The sequence below is a fragment of the Neolamprologus multifasciatus genome, chromosome 5 (genome assembly GCF_963576455.1).
Source record: "Neolamprologus multifasciatus chromosome 5, fNeoMul1.2, whole genome shotgun sequence".
NCBI classification, from domain to species: Eukaryota; Metazoa; Chordata; class Actinopteri; order Cichliformes; family Cichlidae; genus Neolamprologus; species Neolamprologus multifasciatus.
The window spans coordinates 9914107-9938703 of NC_140443.1; the positions used below are offsets into that span (position 1 = coordinate 9914107).

The 24597-nt window shown below is 37.0% G+C and overlaps 1 protein-coding gene across 6 annotated transcripts in view; it reads right to left on the reverse strand.

The window, feature by feature from the left end:
* The window catches only part of igsf21a (immunoglobin superfamily, member 21a), a 241972-nt gene that overhangs the window by 24058 nt on the left and 193317 nt on the right, over positions 1–24597 (reverse strand). For all 6 annotated transcript variants that reach the window (XM_085160774.1, XM_085160775.1, XM_085160777.1 and 3 more), the window contains one exon: positions 9228–9343. In XM_085160774.1, coding sequence (XP_085016900.1) covers positions 9228–9343 — 116 coding nt within the window. The remainder of the gene's footprint in view (positions 1–9227; positions 9344–24597) is intronic.

Genomic DNA, 24597 nt, shown 5'->3' on the forward strand with positions numbered 1-24597 from the left:
TAACAATTTCTCAGTGTTAAACAGTATTACCATCATCAATTTTGAGACATTTTCCACTTGATACTACTTCTGCATTACTTGTGCCTGATTTGCTGAGCCATACTTTGTGGATATTAAATGCAAATTAGTAGAATGCGTAAGCTTTAAAAACATTCTGTCTTATACCAATATACGTGAGACGTTATTGAATATTTCAAGCTCAGAATGCTAACTTGTAAGACATCATATGCTGAACAAATTTGATTTAGGATTAAAATAATCTGTAAGAGTGGAATAAAGTTTTCCAAAGCCAATATTTGACATCTTGGAAACTGTTCTCTGAAATCAATTTCTTGGCATATCTGAATGTACTGCACGCAAGGAGAAACAGACATAGGACACGGTTACTTGCATGATTCGTGCTGCAACAAAATAAGCTAACAGGACCCTGTGTCCTTGTAAATATTAATTTGAACCAACTAATTCATCCTAAAATCTATGCACAATTAAGGAGACATCTGCCATCGCTGCTGTCTTGGTCTGTTTTTCTTTAAGCTACCTACTAATTTGCTAAAAATCCCATTTCCCACATTTCCTTGTTTGACAGGCAGAGATAATGGAAAGCACATCACTTCTTTCATTCTGTACAAATGAGAGAGCAAACACTGATTAATTTTCTACATGTGATTAGAAAGCAGCCAAAATAACACCGAGGATGTCTCTCATTGTGATGCATGCCTCCAAAAGATGATAACGCTTCAGAAAGTGACATGGGCACTTTTGTCGGATACGACTTTATAAGAATCACCTTTTTGGATATTATGCGTTCTGATGAATGCCCTTGTTTTTCTAATTGATCAGTAGACTATCACAAAACAGGCAATTTCTGGTCTTTTATGATGGGTTGATTTCCAAACATGTTGTGGGAAAAGATAAAAAGTACATCTGTAGTATCACGTAGGAGATTAGGTGCATTATATAGTCATGACAATGGCTTATGCCATACATTTTGCATTTTGCTGCCCTAGGACCTGGACTGGAATGTTCACTCTCATGTAAAAGAGGATTTTTGAGGGCCTTTGGCATTGCGGCTCTATTATTCTCTTACAGTGCTATTGCACGGAATAAAGTGATTATCAATCATGGCTCTGTTATAAATCCCAAAATACTTCATAGTTCAATATGTGCAAACAATGAAACCAGACACAAACCACTTACTTCATTCTAAAATGAATTAACCCAGAAAAAAAGAGATATGCAATTCTAAGCCCATATACAATGCCAAGACAGTAATGAGTGGCATAAGAAGGGTTTTGCATTCCCTTGTGAATAGACTATGATGAGAGCACCTGCACTCTGTTCACTGCCAAAATGCCCCCACCTCACCAACATCATGAATTCAAAACCTTTTCAAAAATGTAACAATAATGTATTGGTCCATATACACCTTCATGTTGCTGCAATTAATCATGGCAGTGTCAAAAGGACAAGCCAGTAATTTTCATAGTGACAGAATGATTCAACGGGAGAGCAGAAGCAAGAGAAACAGGGAGAGAAAGAGCACAGAGGCAACGAGAGAGATCCTGGCCATGGCTTAATCAGCTTTCCTTCTTATTAACTGTCATTATCTTTCTTCTTTTCAATCAGTGCTTGCTTGTGCTCTGAGGATGTTCTAATAGTGGCACTGGGAAGCTATTATTGATATGCCACCAGCTTGCCTCAGCGCTTCAGATGCAGACAGATCTTGAAACATAATGGGTGACACTTTTAACTCATGCGTCCATTATATTCAGCCCTCTCAAAGCTGCAGTAGGGAATTTGGTGTGTTGGGTGTCTCCAGAAAGTGGTGAGAAGAAACAGGTTTTTAAAAAGGATGAACTTCCAGACACTTCAAGGAGTAAAATGTGTGCAATATATGAAAATATGGTGGACCTAGTTTATAAATGTAAAGTACAGAACATACACTACACATTGTAGCGCACTTGCCTAGCATTGCTGATAGGTCTGATAGGGTAATATGTATTCTAATACAGCCATGCAAGTAAACTGCTTCTATCACCTAAACTCTTAAACTAGCATAGTCTACTTTTTACAGAAGAGAAAAAACAAGTTTAACATTACTGGTTGACCACATTTGCATATTTCCTCAGTTCTAATTTGACAATTAAAGAACCAATAAAAGGGAACATAGTCAGCCAGATGAAGGAACAGTAGGAGCCTTATGAAACTGCCTAGTATAACAAGACTTGCAACAGTATATTGGATGAAGTTCAGCACTTTCAAATTTCTATGCTAAGCCAGAATCATGTATCAGACATTATGCTGGATGCTGAAAGGATGTAAAAGGATGTTGCATAGCAACAGGGACTTTTTCCTTTCTTTAAGAGAGCCAAACAATTTATCAAAGCAAATACAAAGCCATGCCTGTTTAGGACAAAAGACATTTTGTATTGAATGGTCTATAATAGCTCATGAGGTTCTTCTACACAGCGATAAGAAGTCCACGCTGAGCTGACATATGGTGCTTGTACCTGCGGTTGGCGCTGAACAGCGGAAAGGCATAATTACATGTGTGCATACTCTGTATTGTAGGGATTCAAAGAATACTAAACAGAAATATGTCAGAGAAACTTTTAACATCATGGAAGGAGGTTATCCTGCCACAGAGAGAGCTAATCATCTGCTTTATAAAAGCCGAACCAGGAAACATGTAAGCCAATCATGTTCATTCACTGCAAGCACACAGTTGAGGTTTTCAGGTGTGTGGTGTTAGTATCTTTAGTTATGGTAGTAAAGATATAGGTGCACTTACTGTTTCTGGAAGTTTAGGTTTAGAAGGAAATGTAATGCATTAGTGAATCCTTCACTATATGCTGATTTTTCCTCTTACCTGCTATTCTACTCTCTTTCCTTTTGATGTCGGTTCATTATTTTTTAATCAGTTGTTTATTTTCTCCCATTCAAAAATGCAACTACCAAAATAAAATGAAACAATTTGAAAATATGATGGCTAAAATAAGCTAGTAAACTCTGTTTGCTATTGAAGTCTACAGTAGCTGCTTTGCAGCATAATTAGCAGCTCTCATTTTTGTCTTCACTCTGATAGCAATAGTAAGTATTGCTTAGACATAAGAGGAACTGTATGTGCTTATTGGCAGCATAAAAAAAAGTTTTGATACCTGAGAACATAAAAATTCAATTCAATGAGTGAATTCACATTAAAATAACCTTATCATTAAAATTAGGTTATGCATTTATGATTACAGTGTATCAGTGGCAACGAATGTAAAAATAATGTGAAAATGTGAAATGCTTTTCGCTCATGCTGATGCCCTTACAGAGAATCATAACCTATGTTTGCAGTTCTGCTCAGCTTTATGGAGCTGAGATCATTGTTTTAGTTCTCTGCCCCTCAACTTCATTGCTAAAGTTCACTCACAGCAGTTTCACTGTGTTGGTCTCTGCTGCTAAAGGGAGCTGTTTCAAGTCTAAAAACTCCCTGTACATTCATTGTGTATGAATGCCAGTGGAACACTTAGCTCTATAACAACTGCAAGCTAAAAAGCAAATGTGGAACGACAGCTGTTAAAATTTGGTATTTTTAGCATCTTTGTACTTTCAGTGTTCACCAAGGATATTATGTTAACTCAGTTTTGACAAAGACTGGGTTGAAGACACAAAATACAAGTGTATGTTGTAGCCTGAAAAGCCAGTCAATACGAAATTTGTTTTATTTCAAGTCTATGTGAATATATCTTATTTGGCCCATTCTCCACGACTAAAGTATTAATAACATTTTTTCCCTTCAAAGACTAAGTGGAAAACATTGTTACAGACCACCATACTTTAGAGTACAAAATGCCAATGAATGATCATATTTACTAGCTGTTACTAATTGCTGGCTCAATCAATTCAGTTGGTTTCTTTGTAAGTTGTGAGTCCCTATTGAGACCAGGCTTGCTATGATATGACATTGAAAATAGAGCTGACAACAGCTCATTTTGCAACAAGCCCCGGGCAGTAGCACCGACAAAGACTAAATGAGTTTCATCAAAAAGCAAATGGAGCTGTTTGAAGTTGCAGCCACATAACTGGGCCAAAGCAGGAACACTCAAGCAAATACTTACAAACCTAATAATGAGGTTTTATTATGCAGCATGACCGTAGACAATAGCACAAATAGAACAAATAGACACTGTTTAAATGTCATATTTCTCCTTATGTGTATGCAACATATGAGTTAAAAAACAACGCCACAACAAAATGCTATTTCTCCAGTGTAAATTTCCTTTTTCAAACCTTATATCTACAAGCTATAAGTATAGTTTTATTTCAAAACAAGTACTTCTTACTATGACAAGTTTTGTCATGTCATTTGGTACATTTTAAGTGTCAAATATTAAAATAGAACACAACAGAACTAAGCATGTGCTACAGCCTTAGCTATCAAATGACACTGAATAAACAAAAATAGTTCTTCTTTTTTTGTTTTTACCCATTAAAAGCACCACAGTTAAGACTTAGAATTGGATTAAATATAAATTTCAAAGGGCTCAGTGAGACTAGAGTGTGAAAGTCTATTCTTGAAACCTGTCAGAGAACATTGGCAAGGTTTTTGGTTTATTATACGAGTACACAGCAAGTTTGACAGGTCATGATCAGTTCTCCTCTGAGGCAATGTTTCCGTCCAAATTGAAAGTGTTTTCCTCCTCATGTTCCTTGAATCAGCAGACGTGGCCTTATATCTTACATCACTCTAGTCCAAACACAGTATTCGCATATATGGTGCAGAGCTAATTCACAATACTGAAACTACTGTCTGTACAATATATTTGGTATATTTATTCCTATACTTTTCTATTTGGAGCAAACAAATCTCATTTTAAATGAATTAACCTTCTTTGGTTTGACATTCTGAGTGTGGAAGCTTTTGGACCCTGTGCCTCCTGTGCTGTTAAGCTTTAATTTAAAGACACTTACTTGGCTTGCTATGGGGCTTACTGCTAATAAATAATTGAAATACCTTTTGTAACTTAGTCAAGTCACTTTTATGATATTTAAATGTGCATGATTTATTGAAACTTATTTTATATTAACAAAACATTTACATCCTTTGCTCATTTATGATCATATCAACAACTCTGCAACCTGCTACCCAAGGGTTGCACAGCTCAAAGACTTTTAGTGGTAATGCATTTTTCTGGTTATTCTGACACCTCATGAATGCCTTATATTCCACGCCATGAGAGCGCTAGGAACATAAAAGGCCCTTCACTCTCATAGTACTCACATCCAGGTGTTTTCACTTAGATTGGCTAATTAAACCCCTTCTCTGGACTGTGGGGTGGAACAAACTGTGCCGGACTAAAATAAAATCCCCAGTGTCACACATTTGTGGAACAAGTTTAATCTTTGTGTTTTTAAGGGAAAGAAAAACAACCTGTATGATATTTGGTGACTTTAACAAACTGCCAGCAAACTGTAGCTCTACTCAGCTTCAAACAGAATGAGTAAGAACACCTGTGTGGGTGTGCAGGACTAATAAAATCTAATACATTTTTTTTTCAGGGTTTGTTGTGGCAAAGGTCCTCAGTGTTAAAATAGAATTGCTTAAAAGAGGTGCTTTGAAAACAAAATTATGTCATGTTTTGGATGCCATTGGATTCAGGTTTCCCCATATGATTAATGTAGGAGCTCCATTAAAGGTATTAATGCTTTATGATATGTTAGTGTGGAATGTATAGTGGTCATCAATAGTCAGTTGGAAAGGTTTCTGTGTTTACGGTCTTTCATGTCTAAATCAAGTTCAACCAAATAGCTTGTTACTTTTATGTAAATCTATGATTTTGTCCATTAATGCTATTTTTTATAGACATCCCAGCAATCATTCAAAATATTAATTAGGAACAATGCTGCTTGCTTTTTCCCCAATTTTTTTGGTCCAGTCTAAGATAAGGTGCACTGTTTCATGCACATATCTGTTATTGCAGCGTAGTATACTAAGTAGCAGATTTCCTCTAATACATTGGATCGACAATTGCAATATAAACGAGGGAACTTACATGAAGTGTTTTCGGCTGGGCCTTGTGTACCTGGAGTCAAGTGTTTTTGTCAATGCACAAAACCCTATATTTATAGATATAAGTTGTAATGGCAGCTATTACCTTCATGAGTATTTATTATATGGCGTGCTGCAGGGAGGAGCCTGTTCTAACATTTGAATCCGAGCTTTATTTCGAGCCTCTTTCTTGCTTCACATTCGTAAACCCTTGCAATACTCTTTCACATGATTCTTCATTAGGTGGTAGACGAGGTTTGTTGTGTTGGTGTCTGTGGTGGGGACCAGTTTGCACAGTACATTTTCTGCTCTGTGTCAGACTTTTCATTAACTAATAAATTCCATGCTACAGAGGTAGCCCCTACTTTAGAAATGAGCTCCTCGATTTGTTCTGGCTGGTCCTTCTGTATTGGTGTGATGACTATTGCAAAACGTCATCTAAAGCAATGAAAAAATATTGTAGTAAACAGTGTGTTTTGCGACAGCATGAAATAAATGATATAATATGAAACAACAGTTGTTTTAATACATTTTTCCAATATATTTCATCATATCACACATCCCTAATAGTGATCGATAGTGAAATGAAAAATCACATTGCTTTTTTTGTTGGTTTAATCTCAATTCAGTGACTTAATCATTCAATTGGTCCATCACTGACAAAGCTAATTAAAAGCAATGTGACTTATCCTTTTTTTTCTCCAGTATGCGTCAGAAAAAAAGGATCCAGCAGTGCTTAGCTTTAATGGCTTTAGGCACCCTGTGAAATCACAACAGGCAAGAACCACAGCAGACATCACACTATCAACCAGGAAGTACCTAAGAGACGGAAATCATGTTCACCTTGTATTCACCTCTCACTGAGCTCATAATTGCTGGAGAAAGGTGCACTGAGGGTCTGGAGTCCATTACCATATACCCATGGACAATGATTAATGACCCAGTGGGAACTAACAGCAAGTGACTGCTCTCAAACAGCGTCCATAAGCTCATATGCTACCAAACATCTGAGTATATAGTTCAGATATTGTAAGACCTTGTTTTGCACTTCAAAGCATTGAGAAAAATGTGACTGTGACTAACACAGATGCATACAGCTGTATGCATCTGTGATTCTAAATGTGTGGATAAGGGTGTACTGTTGTGGTTGTGTGGTCGCAGAACCAGGGTTTTGAGTAATTGGGCTATGGATTCTTTCTAGTTTTGTATTTTGTATGTAAAGCTCGTCTTTGGATACGAGTTCCATTGATGGAATTTAGCTTTCTATTCACACTGTTATTCATTTGTGTTTACATGTCTTCTTTATGGATTTGTTATTCGTGCCTTTAGGTCTTAGCCTGAGTTCCTGATACACTTACGTTAATTTACTTATTTTGTGTTCCCATCCTTTTCCTTCAGTCTTGTCTTTGTATTTGTCTTTTTATCTTTCTCATTTGCCTGTTTGTCATTTGTGTCAAGTTAATCTTGTCCCCCGTGTCTGTTGTTACTCTTCTTTCTATTTTATTTTGGCTATTGTTGTTCTGTGGGTTTTGTGTGGAGTTTTTCTTCCTGTCTTATTATGTTGTCTGTGTTCCCACCTGTTATAGCTCCCCTCGTTATCTTGTGTGTGCATATACTGTCCCCTCTTGTCCTTGTTGCTGTGTGTCACCTTGCCCCATGTTTCCTGAGATTTCTGGTATCCGGGTTGCTGTTTCTGTTCATTAAATGCTTTCGGACTGTCTGTATTCCATTGAGCTTATGGGATTAAAGTGGAATTTTGAGTTTAATTCCTGTTTCTCAAGTCCTGCATTTGGGTCCACAATCCACAACCTTGACATTAATTATAATAATTATGTGCGAATGAAATAAGCTCCATAACATGCAATTACATGAACCGTGTAAATTTGATCTACTCATTTTATTGGCTACATTGCACAACAAACATATTTATGATACTCAGTCACCGGTCAGTTTGTCTTTTGTGGATCTAGAAAGCATATGATAGGGTACCAGGAGAGGAATGGTGAAAGTGTATGAGGAAGTCAGGAGCGGCAAAGAAGTATATGAGGGTGGTAAAGGACGAGTGTGAGGACAGCGAGACAGCGTGGGGTTGGACTGACAGATGGGTTGAAGTTGGGGGTGGAATTACACCAGAGGCTAACTCCAAGCCCTGTCTTTGCAGTGGAGATGGACAGGCTGACAGATGACGTCTCCATGAACAACTATATTCAGAGACAACATTGTAAGCTTTATTTAGAGTAGTGAGAAGCTGAAAGAGAGTCTGAAGAGGTTGTGGTATGTACTGGAGAAAAGAGGAACGAAAGTCAGTAGATGCAAGAAGGAATACACGTGTATGAATGAGCGGGGGAGAGGTGGAAAGGTGAAGATGCAATGAGTAGAAGTGGTGAAGATGGATTTTAAATACCTCGGGTCAACCTTACCAAGCAATAGTTAGCGTACAAAAGATGTGAAGAAGAAAGAGCAGGAAAAGCGGAATTGGTGGAGACGAGTGTGATTTGTTACCGAAGGTCAGCAACAAGAGTTTCACAAGACATTAGTGAGACCTGCTATGATGTATGGCTTGGAGATGTGGCACTAGCAAAAAGACAGGAGGCTGCAGGTGGCAGAGCTGAAGATTTTCAGTGGGAGTGACCAGGAGGGACAAGATTAGAAATGAGTACATCAGAAGAACGGCTCAGGTTGAGCAGTTTAGAGACAAAGTTAGAGAGGCAATGTTGAGATGATTTAAACAGAGGGAGAGATATAGAGTGGATATACTGGACAAAGGAAGTAAAAAAAGGAAGCTGCCAGGAGGAAGAAAAAGTGGAAGACCACAGAGGAGGTTTCTGAGAGAGGATCTGCAGAGTGCTTGTGTGACAGAAGAGGGTGCAAGGGACAGTATTACATGGAGGAAGATGATTCACTTTGGCGACCCCTAATTTGAGTAGCCAAAAGAAGCTGAAATGAAAGTAATAGCAGCACATATTTTAAATGACTGCAGGAAGATGCCTTCTAAACTCTGATATTATTATTTAGCAAATAACAGCAAATTTCAGTGGGACGCATATATAAATAGTACTGGTCTGTGCACTGAAAAACAAAAAAACATACAACAGAGTTTCTGTTTGTCTGTAAACAACAGGGATCTGTGTGCTGTAAAGGCAAGTCCCAAGCGAGCTGGCAGCATGGTACATCTTCAGCAGCAACTCACCGATGGGGCTGGTTTCCCCCCCTTTGCAGTGCAGACAAGAGTCAAATTCTGGGCTTGGTATCGACTGAAAGGGGCTGGAGTGTTTTCTGCCACCACTGATATGTTGTTTGGAGGTGCTGTGAAAGACAAGGGAAAAGATGTGTGAAACAGCATCCTATCACACTGGATGGACACAAAGTGAAACCTGAGAAATTCATAAACACTTACAAAACATCAGTTTTCACTTTCTCTGTGCATTGCAAGAGTTATTTCATGATGAAATGTCATCTTAGGGTTATACATGTAGGTGGAAACCCTACTGGCAGAACTGACAGCAAAGCAAGAGCAAGAAAGGGAAAGCGGATAAAGAGAATTGCAATTCTGTCCAGATATTTAAAACTGACTAAAACAAATGTAGAGACTGACTTTATCTATCTACTATATCTATTTTCAAAAGAAAGCAAAAACCTGCTGTGAGAATCTCAGCTTTAAATGGAAACCAAATGGCGGGGACAATATGTTCGAAACTCCCCAGGGCTCATGGGAGTCGGATAAGGCTGATAAGGTAGAAAATCTCATACATATCATATCACTAACCCTCTATCTGAATCTCTCTAGGGATTCCAGCAAGTATGTCATGGTAGTGTAAAGGGGAAACATGTGAGCAAGACTTCACAGCACTTTAGAGGAGCACAGAGAGGGGAAGGGGGTAATGAATGGAAATCTCACACGTTCCCCAGAAAATCAGCTGTTCAACATGCAGTGCTCTGGTCCTTTTTATGGCGGCTTAAATATGAACATACTTCACAGACCACTGTGTGATGGTTTAAATTAAATATTAACAGATACCTGGTGACAGTCATGGCTACCTACACAAGGACTATCTGAATTTTGATCAGGAACGCAGAGCATCAAAAACACTTTTCGCAACATTTTCTAGTTTTCTTTCATGTAATTGTGTAACTCGTGTTTTTATCTCTGTGAGGGATTTCATGAAACATCGTGCACACATATTTAAAAGTTAGCTGCTCAACAAAATTTGGCAGCAGGAGGCTTTAGTAACACATGAACAGGCCTGAGCTCTTATCAGAATAAGAAACATTTTTGTAATGCCTCAAAAACTCTGTGAAAGGAGAGAAGAATCTTTTTGAGACAGATAAGGCCGATAAGGCAAAAAGAAAGGTCAAGCAGAGATCAGTGGCTTTTTCATGTGCCAGTTTTATGTGTAAATCTATCAAGCAGTTTTAAACAGACATGCCACAGCAATTAATTGATTAAAAGCAGGTGGGAGTTGGTGGGGGATTTAGCTGCTGGCTCGGGTGCCTCTGTGTTTCCACACCTCTTAATTGCTTATTGATGGAATTCATATGGTTGTAAATTAACCTTAGAACACTCCATTAGCTTACTGACAAGCCTGTCTCAACCTGGCATATGATAAGCTGTCAGAGGTGTCTGCTTCTGACCAGTCAAGCTCAAGTACTTGACACAGCAGTGTATGTAAATGGCATCTAGTACAGTGAAGCTGCACTAATATGCACACCATATAATAAGATGATAATAAAAAAAAGCAATTCAACTTTATAGGGCTACAATATTGATTGCCGTATTCTATAAAACAAAATTATATTCTATTTTGTGGAGTCCAGTAAATGTATTCTGGACACTCCTGGTACTTTTTTCCTAAGCTGTGCAGTTAAAATATGAATTAGTTTTGCAATATGAACATCTGTGAACACAAAGAGATCAAGAGAGTTTTTCCAGCAATCTGTAGAGAGCTTTAGCACAAACACACGTGTAATTTCGACAAAGTTAATCTCATGAAAACCAATCCAATTACAATAAAAATAATTACTGTTAAATTGGATGTCTCCATTTGTCTAATAAACACAGATAATCCCCTGAAAGTTAACTAAAGTACTAGAAAAAAAGATGCCTTCTTTAGTTACAAAAATTACTAGTACAGCCTTAAAAATGCAGAAATAAAATGATTCCTCACTCTGGTTCAGAGGTGCTTCACATTTATCATGATACTCTATTATTTTCTGCCCTGTAGGTGTGAGGGCATCTAATAGAAGTCAAAGCCTAAGATGAGCCTTAAGCCTTGGTGAAATATTTGATATGATTAATACCAAGACGTACTGTGCACAGTATTTTCAAACACAACAACCCTAAACAGGATTAAGATGGCTGAATGTAATGATTGCATCTAAGCCTTTCATACCTCATTTAATTGAAGTTGTCTCTTTGCTCACTTGTTAAAGCTTGAGCTGATTTTTCTTTTCTGTTTTTCCCTGTGATGGAGTTCTTTGTCTTACAGAGATCTTCATATAACTTATTTGAAAAGAATATATACATATTTTTAATATAAATAATTTAAAATGTCTCTCTTGACAAGGTTACTGCCAATCGCAACATTTGGGACTGATATAGAGCTCATACAAAACATGGAGAGAAAAATATTTGCACTGAAACTCCCCCCCAAAAAATGTCACAGTCAAGTGTGCTGAACAACACGTCCTCTTGGGAAAAATGTCAAAAGAGGAAAAACTTGCAGAAAAAATAAGAAATATCAATATGAAAATGTGACATTCTTCCAGAGTTTTCTTTAAAGAGACAAACAACTGAAGTAGATATATAACAATTCCAAAACCCTCTTTATGAAATCTACACACATTGTATGGGCATAAAATATTTCTCCTCTATATACCTGTCAGTGCTTTAACATACTGGCTGTGGCAACAGCAGATGCCACGAAAAACCCGTTTCTGCCAACCTTTAAAAAAGCAACAAAAAAGTTGGAGGATAGGGCGGTGGTGTTAGAGAAAAATAAACCTTTGACAGGTAGGAGGTCAGAAGATGTCCTGATTTGGAGATTTGTACTTTTCATTTCTATTAGCTTATTAGATTTGGACAACAAAAACTACTTTTGTTTCTACTTCCACAACACTAAAAAATAATGCTTACCCAGTGTGTTTAAATGTGACTCCAGGGGGCAATTTACAAGCGTCCGGTGTATTATGTCCAATCTCAGGGGCTCGTTTTATTTCTTCAATCGTTACTTAAAATTAAAACTTTTTGAAAACTTGCTTACTGTTTTAGGATGACAAAACCACGAGAGGCGAGACACCTTTGCCTAGTCTGCAAAATATATACTGTATAAAATGCTGGGTGTGTTTCATTGCATCATAAAATATAGATCCCGAAGCCTATGAAATGTGAGGTCTGCAGTCCCACAGCCTGCCGTCTTTGTTTCAAAAACTGCACTTGCACAGCACTGCATTAAAAGCAACATTTAATTCCTTTTGTCTCTAATAGTACTACTGCTAGTCACATCAATAACAATCTCTCCCGCTATTTACCACCTCCTTTTTTTTCTATATCCTCAAACACCATTACTCTGCTATCTTTACTAACAAAAAAGAAAAACAGAAAAGGAGAGAAAAAACTGCAAAAGGGGATTGGTGAATCTGCAAAACAGAAGAACATTTAATGCTCCATAGAGACAGCCTTCCCTGCCTCATAATTAGGGGATTTAGAGCTCTGGAGACAGCTGGACTCACAAGACACACTCCCAACATCCCCCTGTACTAAGCACCCTGACCTTGAGTCCACATCTCTGGGGGTTTATTTATTGTGTGTGTGGTGTATGTGTGGTGGTTGTGGTTGTAAGATGAGCGTTGCAAGAAATACTCTCCAGTCCAGTCCATGGCTTTTACTTCTACTCTTACTGATATCAATACATTAACTGAACTGTACTTATTCAAATGTTTCAAAGTAATCAAAGTGGGACTTTTGAACGAGTTCGGCAAACTAAATGAATGTAATTTCACTTGAAGGCATTTTGCCTCTCAGCATTAAAGCTAAGAGGATTTACTTCATTCTTAATTCCTGTATGGCTTTTGTGTCAGCCCTATTATAGACTAATGATCAATAAGGTGCACTACTGCCTCACACACCACATGCCGCAAGAGGCTCCCAACATCTGTACCTGCATTTATTGGTACAGAGAGTATTGTGGATAGACGGACAGAAAAGTAAAATAAAAAATTGCCAAAATAACATAAATTCCTCTCTGAGTTTTAAAATGTTGAAGGTTGAATTAAATATGCAAGCAGAAAGAAAGACATTTGATCCCAAAAAACATGTACTTTAGCAATGTAGTACTTTCTCTGCTGCTTCGCAGCAAAATATTTCTGTTATTCCCATTTCAGTGAGATTTTTCATTTTAAAGAGGTCAGGTACAGCCTATAAAAATTGGGGAGATATTTGACATATTTGGACAATCAAACATACAGCTCTCTTTTAAACACTGCCTGTAAAAAGAAAGTTATTATTTCTCAACAAACTAGAAAATAATTTATGGATTTTCATTAACTGAACAATGAAAAATGTATATGATCTTCTGTGGAAAAGGTATGTATGTATGTGTCTGACCGTAGAAGCTAACATTGCCTCTTTTAGCAAAAAACAAATCAACAACAAAACAAAAATATTTTAGTTGCATGATATCCAGGGGTTTTCTCGAATATGGAGCCGCTTCAGAAGTTTAAAGGGATTCAAAATCCAGACTTAGGCAATTCCATAGCCATCTTTTTTTGACTAATTTCTTGGTGGAATTGCTAGTATGTTTTAAAATGATTGTCCTTTTGGAAGATCCACTTCAAGCTTCAGAATAATGACATTATCTTCAGTCACTCTTTGATATGATATAGAGGTCTCCAGTCTATCACAGGGCGAACATAGAGAGACTGACAACCAGTCACACTCACATTCACACCAATTAACAAGTTAATCTAACCCCATTAATAAATGTGGGGATTTTGGACTGTGGCCAGAGTATCCGTACAGAACCAACAGAAACGCGTGAAGATTGGCCACCCAGCTTCTTCATTTTCTGTCTCCTCACTATATGTTCCTGGCACTAATATTTTCTCCTCATCGTCTCACACAACTCATTCAGTTACCAGCATTTGTTTCCATGTCATCATGACAAAGCTATGTACATTTAGTCTAATTGTATTAATTATGAAAACATCATTCTTCAGTGGAAGCCAGTATATTACTTAGCTGCTCCTAAATGTAGTTTATAATTGGCCCCAAACACAAAAGCATAAGTGAGAGTTTAACTGGGAAAAGTGGAAACAGAATTGCCCGTGCCAGATTACTGCAAATTAAGCAACTGGAAACTCAGAATGTCAATTTAATTGACTCTTTCACCTAATATCCATCCCAGGGGAATCTGAAATAGTAGTTAATTGCTTCATCCCTGAGCATCTTCTATGATCTCAATTTCACTATTTGGCTTGAGGATATGATTTTGGCATCCAAAAAATCAAAACAAATTTTACACTGCCAGCTCCTGGCATTGCACAAAACATACAGCATCCCCCTCTGGTGCCTTACTCTTACTCTAAGGGAAAGATTGTTCCTAACACAGATGTTTGTGGAAAAATATGCATGTGTAGAGACACATATTTACACACACATGCAAGTGAAAAAGTCATTTTTATAAGCTCATGGGTGTAATTGTGACCTTTAGTAAGTCTAATTGTTATATTTTCGTTATTTAACAGACACACCTTGGGCATGCCAGACGGAGTTAAGCTGAATAAAACATAAAACTCTCTTAAAAGTGTTTGCATTCTTTATTTTGAAAAGGCTAACAATTGGATAGACCATTAATGTAGCAGTGGGGAAGTAAAAGGTTATTTCAGTGGCAGACTGAAATAAAAGTGAAATCTTTTTGAGAAGAAAAAAGAAGATATCTTGAAATGTTTGGTGGCATGAGTTCTCGGTTTCCAGTGTGTGTGTGTATGTGTGTGTGTGGGGGTGTCCCAAAAAGACACTGAAGTTCTTATTTAATCACTTTTTCTATTGTGCTTTTGTATTTGCATATACACTCCACCCTGTTAATTTGCACGGGTTATTATTGTGCTGTCAGTACATATCAGATCCTCCTGCCCCAGCCAACCACTGAGTGGTGTAGCTGCTCGCGAAGAGAAGGAGACTCTGGTGGCTGTCAGGAAGAGGAAGGGGATGACACACAGAGACAAAAGCTTGTGTCACATTGAACAAGTCCCCCACTTCCGAAGCCCATTAATCATACCGGTGGTGTTGAAAATGCACCAAGCACATAGATTACATGCTTGTGTGTTTGGACTGGTCTGCCTGTTTTTAGATTGTGAGAAATATGTTTGCACATTCGTGACTTGAAAGACTTTTTTTTAAGTGATGCATTGCTGAGGAATGTCAGTTGCTCCTCAAGTCGCATAGAATTACAGTCTACAGTCTGAACCCCACCTCACCCTCACACAAAAAAAGGTTTAGGATTATTACTAAATATACTAAATATATTTCACTTTGTACGATAAAGAGAATAATGTGGAGCGTAGGAATAGTTGTGCCTTTTTTCCCCCTCTTGCTCAGTTTCCATATGGTAAGAGATTTGATAAGTCATGGCTGCATATGGCTCTTTCCCCATTCTCTCCCCAGGCTGCTGTTGTCTGATGGTAAACCAGTCTTGGACTTGCAACTTTGTACGTATAATGAGGGCAAGGGGGACAGAAGAGAGGATTTTACAAGCACAGTTTGAAGGCTTGGTTGAGACAAGACAAAAGAGAAAGCTTTTTTGGGCTCTCAAATAGCAGACAGTGGCAGATGAGACTTACCCTGTACCCAGCCCAGCATCAATTATGCCTTGACTGGCACCCTTATCCCTAAAGTCCATTTTTTGCTCAAGGGCAGAGGTTTGGATTTTCAGTTGGTTACAGTTTACCTCCTATACCTCTTGGCTTGTCCAGCCTCACCTTTCAGGATTGAGGGAAGTCACATGGATACACCTTTAAAATCCCCAGTATCTTGTGGATTCACTTGATGTGTGTAGGTGCAATATTATTTTTTAATTTTGCTTTATTTGTCATTTATTTTAATTTTAAGACACTTAATATCAAAATACGGCTGTAGCCATATGAAGCCGAACAGCGAGGTAGTGAAGTATTTATCATTCAATTATAATCCCCAGACCATAAACAATCCCCCATAAAGTCTTTGAAAAAATCTACTTCAAATGCCTGCAGCCAGATGGCCACAGGCTCTGCAAATGTCGATATGGTATACACAACATTCAGGGACACGGAGGAGAATTCATATTTCAAGCTGACATGTAAGGGTTGTTGATGGGGCAGTTATGACCAAGATAAATGGGTAACAATGCATCAACAGTTTCTCTTTTTAAAATGGGCAAGAAATACAAGAGAATGACTTTTATTACCTTGCCATAGTTAACCTTTCTTTAGTCTTAATTAAAATGCTTTTGAACAGCTCGCTCTTAGTTATTGTCAGTAATTGAATAGTTATTCTATTGTCATTTTGCCAGTTTAAATATTTCACTTTAAGAAAGTAAGAAATAAATGATAGTCTTTGCTATAAGACACACAATCTCTGCTATTAAATCAGTGAAAATAACAAACTTCTTTGTGCGTCCAACTCAAGAGACTAATTTTATAATCATCATAGCATATCCTGACCGCAGTGCAATTAATAACATGTGCAATTGCTGAGTTGTTGATATATTTTACCGAACTAATTTTACTGTCTTTAAATATTTGGGGAGCAATACACATGTGGATCTTCCTTTTTAAAGTAAATGTTTGTTAGATATAACAATGTAGTGCATAAATGCATTCAGACATGTACATTCCTAAGCGCCCTATGAAAATTTGACCTTTATAAATCTTGTGAGGAGATCTCGCAGGGAGCATCTAAACTGAGAATTTAAAGTTTAAAAATCTCTCTGGGCTTTAATTATTCATCGTGGCTTGAATGGCAGGTGAAACACTGATCTATACTCTAGTTTCACAAAGAGAATATTTGAAAGTACACCTGCACCAGCATAACAGAGTTTCATGTGTGTTTGAATGTTTTTACACAAAAATACATTTCCTATGTGAATTTACTTGGACCTAGAGTGAAGAGAAGATGTGTTTATTTAGTAAACTGTAATGTTAGGATCAAACTGAGATGCAGGGCACTAGTAAAATATTTACTGTGAATACTGTCTTGTATCTGTGTGGAGGTGAGAATGGGCCAATGAGTGTAAAAGTGTAAAGCATTTGCAATAAAAGTACTTCACATAATACAAATGATTAATCCAAATTTAAAAGTAGATATTTACTACTTTGTCATGACAATTTAATTCTTGTTCTTGCCTCAGCTGAAAGGCAGTAGCAGGCCACACGTGCGTAAATGGTTGTAAAATGGTTTTAACTGGTTCCCCAGCATCCCCATTTTTGGAAGACGTTAAAAAAGAGAGAAAACCCCAAAGTAACTGCAAAGTGCAGTGTGCTCGCTGTAGTCAATTAATTCCTCGGGGAGATGGGGAAGAGGGAATGTTTAGAGTTTCTAACATGACTAAAGGGATAAAACTGGTTAATCAAATGCGAATGTCCTCCCTGTGTTGTTTCTGACTAATGGGTTATTTGTGATGAGTAATTCTCAGAAAAGAATGGGATATAAATAAATGCCAGCATGTTTGAACAATGTTCAAACCTCTTTGCTGAGCATGACTCTTTTTTTTTCAACAATAGAAATATTGCAGTAGTCCTGTTGCATCTGGATATTCAAACAATAACCATATAGTATTATACTGTGGTAAAATCTACAGTTAACTGTTACATTAATCTATCTTTGTGTTTATTTCTGCTCATTAAGTTGCTGCTCAGTTTTTCCACCACTATGGTGAACAGTAAATGGACTGGCTCTTATATAGAGCCTTTCTACTCTACTTGAGCACACAAAGCACTTTGTATAACATGTATAACATGTCTCTTTCACCCATTCACGTCCATTCATAGAAGTAAGTTTTTTGGTGCACCTTTGTACTTTCTATCTAACATTCGCACTCAGATGAACGCAATATCTTGCCCAGGGATACTTTGGCATGCAGACTGGAGCAGCCTGGGATGGAACCACCAACCTTCTGATTAGTAAATGATCTGATGAACCTACTGAGCTCCAGGTATAGCCATCCAGTAAAGCTTTACCGATATTCAAAATCGAAATTCACATATAAGGCTGTTTATTTCACCAGTCTGAACAAATGCACACAGTTTCAATTAACCAGATTACATAATACGAGTAGAAATTCTGTTTTTTGTTTGTTTGTGTGTTTTGTTTTGTTTTATCCTAAATATAGCTTTGCATGTTCTTTTCTTTGTTGCGAATATTGGATTTTAAAGGCAAATCAGCAAAGAAGCTCTCAGGAATAAACTATCTGAAATATTTAAAAGTGAGCATATCAAAACATGGTGTTACAAAAAGTAGCGCCATGCATCATAAAATTATAATGATCTTTTTATCTTTACTTGTCACTTGTAAGATTTTTAAAATCAACAGAGAAATAGTCAAGAAGGATGGAAATGTTACCCTGTTGTGTTCTCCAGAGTCCATTGATAGAGGCGTGCCTCTACTCAGTGCACCTGCAATTTCTCAACTTCATTTCTGTGGTGCATCTATCAATATTTACTGGACACAACAAACATTATGAGTGACATTTACACTCCTCCTCAGGAAAAGACAAAATCCACAAGGCAGAGTTGATTTAATTTCTCAAAGGACTAAGCCAGGCCTGTTGATCCAAGCACTTTTCTCTGCTTTTTCTTCTTATTTACCCATGTTTTGTTCATCTTATCATTTTGTTTGTCAGCTTCATAAGCAATTACATAAAGCGCTATGGTGAATCAAATCAGAAGCTCATTGTGAATTAAGCCTATGTGTTATACACTGAGAAGAATGTTTTTTTTTTATCTGTGTGTGTGTACACACACACAAGCATATAGACACAAAAAGAGAAAAAGAGAGAGGATAAATCTATACATAATTAGAATACCTCAAATACTTTAAAAATTAAAATAATAATATTTAAATCGATAGTAACCTTCATAAAGACTCAGCACTTTTTTAAACATGAGATACAAATGTAGTAGGAGTAAATCAACCATTAGCTCTGAAATGATACTTGATTACTTCATGGTGACATATTACATCTCCAGTTCCTAAATATTCATGAATGCCGTGGTTCTGATTTTCGGCCATAGAAAATATTAGATTTATGCAGAGGGTGAAAACAGCTTTCATTTTCAAAATAAATTGAACTGTGATGGTGAAGCAGCTCGTTTTAAACTAGAAATGATGACTAACATCCCGGTGATCCTGGCCTCTTTCTGTGCCATAAAGAAAGCCGTTTTCTGCCTCCCACCTCTGAAGTTTTTGATCATTAATTCAATGCAGCGAACAGCTTCTGAAAATGTTATCCAGTAGACCATGCTGGATATGTACACCAATGTATGTACCTTTAGGCATCTTTCACTACAATTCATATTTTTCTATGTAGACAGTTGAATCGTTGGGCAAGACATTTCAGTCAATTTATCATCAAATCCCAAAACTCCCATTCTTTACTTGGGTTATTTCACACATTTCATACAAATTTAAAAACAGTCTCAATTTAATCGAAAGTTTTTCCTTCAAGACATTTTGGGTTTTGTTTCAAGGACGTCTTTAATAGCCAAAACAATTAGAAATTTAACTGACATTCCACAAGACGTGGCAGCTACTGAATTAAATGGTGCTGAAATATTGAGAGATCGGGCTGAGACAATTACAAAATGAAAGACTTGTTAAGACTCAATTAAAGTGTGGTTTTGGATTTGCAAAGGACAAAAACAGAGGAGACCATAAGTCAAGTTCTGAAATGAGCCATACAGTACTACAAATGCCAGGTTCTTGTAAAACAATACAGTCTTTGAGATTGCCTGGCAAGGCAAGCCTTCACCAGCTCCAGTGAGGCATGGAGACAGAAAAAAGAGACCACAGGCAAACTACATTCATATGCAAAAATATTACATTTTAAACTGGTATTTATAAAGAGATGTAAATGTAGACTATTTAAAACTTAACATTAGTATGTACTGAGAAATAAAGGAGGAATGCTAAAGATGAAAGTAGAAATCATCACAAATTTTGCAGTGAAGTGAGATTTATTATTTATGATTGAAACAGTTTGACCATGCATACCTGTACGCTATTTTTTGTCATGAATCAATAAAGTTTTATGCATCTGGCTTTAGAACGGACCTCATGGCTGGTGAACACTGAATTCAAGGGTCATGAATTTTGCCTTCATATTAACTGCACATGTAGAGAGCCACTTCATCACAGCACCCTACTGCCTGAAGCCTTGTTTACAGTTTTCCTTGAGTACATCACCAGTTCCCCATGTAGAATGCTATAATTGCTGATGACCAGATTGCTCTGATTCACCCTGGAAATTGCTGCGATTCAGCTTGGAGTTTGATTTTTATGAATATTTGTATTTGTGAGAGGATGTATTTTCACTAACTGTGTGCATGCAAGTACGGTGGTATGTTTACACATATATGTATGCCTGTCAGTGACCATCTGTTTAGCATCTAGTGTGCTATTTCAAAAGTTCAAAGAAAAAGGGCGGAAATTGATATTTTAAGAGATACCAACTGTAAGAAAAAAAATCTGTCTCTGTAAAGACACAGCTTTTACAGTATTTTTAGATGAAAACCCCTTCAAAGATAAAAGCCTTTTACACATGCTTTTTTGTGTCACAGAATCAGAAGGCTGTACAAAAACAGCGAGAGTTCTTAAAAATTGTAGTTCTTTATTAAAATACACCAAAGAGATTTAATGGACATTTCAGGCTCTGAATTTCTGGGATAAAAAAAAAACCTTTTATGTTTTGAATTCAGAAATGTTTTCAATTCTATTCTAGAAAGAAAGAAGAAGAAAGTAGAAGACCATTAGTCAGTGTTTTTATTTAAATGGGAAGTGTAAAAAAAATCATCATCAGTAGTGTTGTCTTTCTTTTTCATTCTTTTTTACTTAATTGAATATATTAAACTAGTTTGACTTCTGTCACATAAAGAGTGCACAATTTTATGTTTTGTATGAACTAAACCAAGCCTTTATATATGGAAACTTTGCAAGAAAAAAAACAAAAACCACATAACAAATACTTATATATTTTTTTTTACAGAAGGTCAGTGTCACATAACAGAGATATTTTAATAAATAAATTCCAGTGGTGGTGAATATCAATAGAGCCAGAAATCAGATAAAATGCTAGATTTCACGCATGGTGGCCTCATGGTGGTCTTAAAATTATTTTATTTAGCCTGTTTACTTTTTCTTATAATAATAATAATAATAATGGATTGCATTTATATAGTCTTGCCCAAGGACACAACGACCGAGACTGTCCGAGCCAGGGCTTGAACCGGCAACCTTCCGGTTACAAGACAAACTGCCAACTCTTTGAGCCACGATCTTGGGGTGGGGTGTGGGTGGGTTGAGGGGCAGATGGGTAGCTCTGAAAAAAGAATTAATGGAGGTATGATTTTTCAGTCAAGCTTAGATGAGGAAACATGCTACCGATACACAAATCCCTATATTTTCTATGACTTAAAAAAGAGCTTTTTTGCATGTAAATCCTTAAAAGTAGTTGGATTTAGAAAGTGCTCAGATTCCTGGTCATCTAGTAGGGATTGTGGGGATTTCTGTTCAAACCAGACTGAAGCTTAGGGAGTTTGCAGTGACGTTCTAATCAATGCAACAAGGGTCTGCCTTAATGCCACTACTGCTGTGCTATCTCACTGGAAAAACCTTAGCTCACTTCAACATTTTGTTGACAGATGTGCATATGCAGACCCCTCACATTTCTATAAGTCTATAACACTGAAAAATATGTGTGTTTTGATAATATTTAGATGATTTATTTGCAATTCAACTCAGTGCTTGAGGATGCACAACATTTCACAAAGTCAGTGAAGTAGCGAAATTGATGCACAAGCATCTATATCTCTACTTTTCAAGCGAGCAGGAGTACAATATAAGGATTACTGAAACAATAGTAGTGTGTACAATACTGAGTTCATTTACAACAGTAAGAGATTAAACTGACAGACTGTCCCATTAAACTATTATGAGTGGCTTTTTGAATATTACACATGGTCAGCTGCTGTGTAGTAAAGCATTTTGCATTTTCACTTTAATACACATTATTAAGGTTATTGCAGTACAATCTTACAGTTCTATTGGTATTACTAGGTCAGCCATTAATAATACAGATTTAGAATAAGTGTGGAAAATTAAAAGGAAATGTGGTATATAAATATTTGTTAGCTGCCTCTGCCCCAGTGTTAATGCTCTGCTCATATGAAGACAAACTATTAAAATGGGAAATTCTTCATCTTAGGGAAAAGCTACTATACTGCCTCCTTGGGTCCAAATCATAAAGCATAAATGACTCACAGCTTTGTTGGGGCTTTTGTTCTAACTTTGCAAACATTAACATGGGTTGGCTTTTCCAACTTTAAAGAAAAGAGGTATGGTGGGACTGAAACAGTATTGTTTGGGACCACAACTGAAATTAACTTTCAGTTGCTTTTTACTCAGTTTGCCTAGACTTGGGCAAAAAATACCTTGGTTAGGAAAAGGACATGGTTTCACATAAACCTTTAAAAATATTATTTAGTTACATATAGATTCATGGATCCATATTTCACATTTCCAAGGACCAAATGTCTGTCCCCTCTAAAGCTGCTGATGTCAAGATGCATCCATCCATCCATCCATCCATATGTCTGTATTAGTGAGGGAGTTTCCTGAAACCAAGCATTTTCTGCTTTTCATGTAGATGGATATTAGAAAGTAATTTTTAACCCATAACGAGTTGTACAAAACCAGTTAACTGGACATAATCCTTTTAGAAGAATAATTATTTACTGACTACTGACTGGCTTAGTTTGTCCTCATATAAGAGCAGAAACACTGGAGCAGAAGCAACCTCTCGTGTTCAGACAGAAATAGCCAAGCTATAATTGTAAGTCAGGTTGTGAGCCTGTTTCTATTCCACAGCCATTGAGTCACAATAGGATAGAACAAGTGAGAATATGCTCTCGGGCAAAGTCACAGCCAGCAGGAAGAGCCAGCTGAAAGAATCTTCATTATATGGAACAAGGAGTCATTTATGGAGCACTGTTACTCTGTTCAGGGACAATCTGACAAACATATTGACTTTGGCACACATGAGGTTTGAGATATGTCTGCACCTACTTTCCATTATCCCATAATTTGATTTACGTGAGGCTTCAGTTCTGTTGCAAGGTTTCAATCTGGCACCTCGTGAAATGTTGAATATTGTGGATTTGAAGAGTATTTGCTTGTCAAGCTCAGAAACAAAATATTATCAATACAGTGCAATATGAATTACCCATCTCCTGAAAAGATCATATGCATTACAAACTTTATGTATTCGCATGTTTCCACCGCTCCCTGAGTGAAATTATAAAAGAATGCCGTATTCTGTACTCTCGCCTGCATTATTTTTTGCCTGAAATGATTTGGATTAGCTGAGGTTTAAATCAACTGCTGATGTGGGAAATCTGCAACCTATATCTGTCTGCTTGGATTGAATGGCAGTTTGAGAGTTTTCTTTTTGTTGTTGTTTTTGGGTTTGTTTGTTTTTTTAAATCAAGTCCAACTCAAAATCTACTTATTTCTTAGCCAAAAACAGCTGCATCTGTCAGTCCTGATGGCAAAAAAACTTTACAATATCTAACATATTTGTCTTAAAATAATACAAAACAAGTTAGCTTGGTGTATCACTACATAGTTCAATATCAGATTACTTAGTGACAGCATCTGACACCATCAGGAGAAATTAAACTGCAGAACTAAATTAGTTCTACTAGCTGACATGTTTCTTGAGCTTAAAAAAATTCATACCGAGCATGCAGGCATGAAAAATGTCACAATTCAACATTTTCTTTGGTATCCATGGCATCAAGGACTTCATATATAAGACCAAACCTTGCTTTCAATATATTATCTTCCTCCTTGGACTTGGCGACTCTTTGTTAAACTTCATAGGAATGTGCAGCTGTGCAGACACGCAGATGTAAACACACCTTGTTTTAAGTATTACCTTTAGAGTGGGTGGTGCCTTTTTATGTGTCACCCTATATTGCTGAACTTTATTCTCCTCAGCCGAACTTCATTAAGTGTTTCTGCATAAGCCATCTAAGACTGCTGAACCTTTGTACGAGCATGAGCGACCCAGATTTTGCAAGATTATCTCCACACAAGTAATTGTGCACCAGTATAATTAGAATAAAATCATTCTCTCAAATCTAATCAATTAATTTACTTCTAAATATTGAAACTTTGACCACTAAGAACAGTCACTGAGGTCAGTCTATGGATCTACTGCAGGGCTGACTTGTGTGAATGCATAAATACAAAAAGGATGGATTAAGGAGTGGTTGAATTCTATCTACCAATCCTAAATTGTAAGGTATTTCTA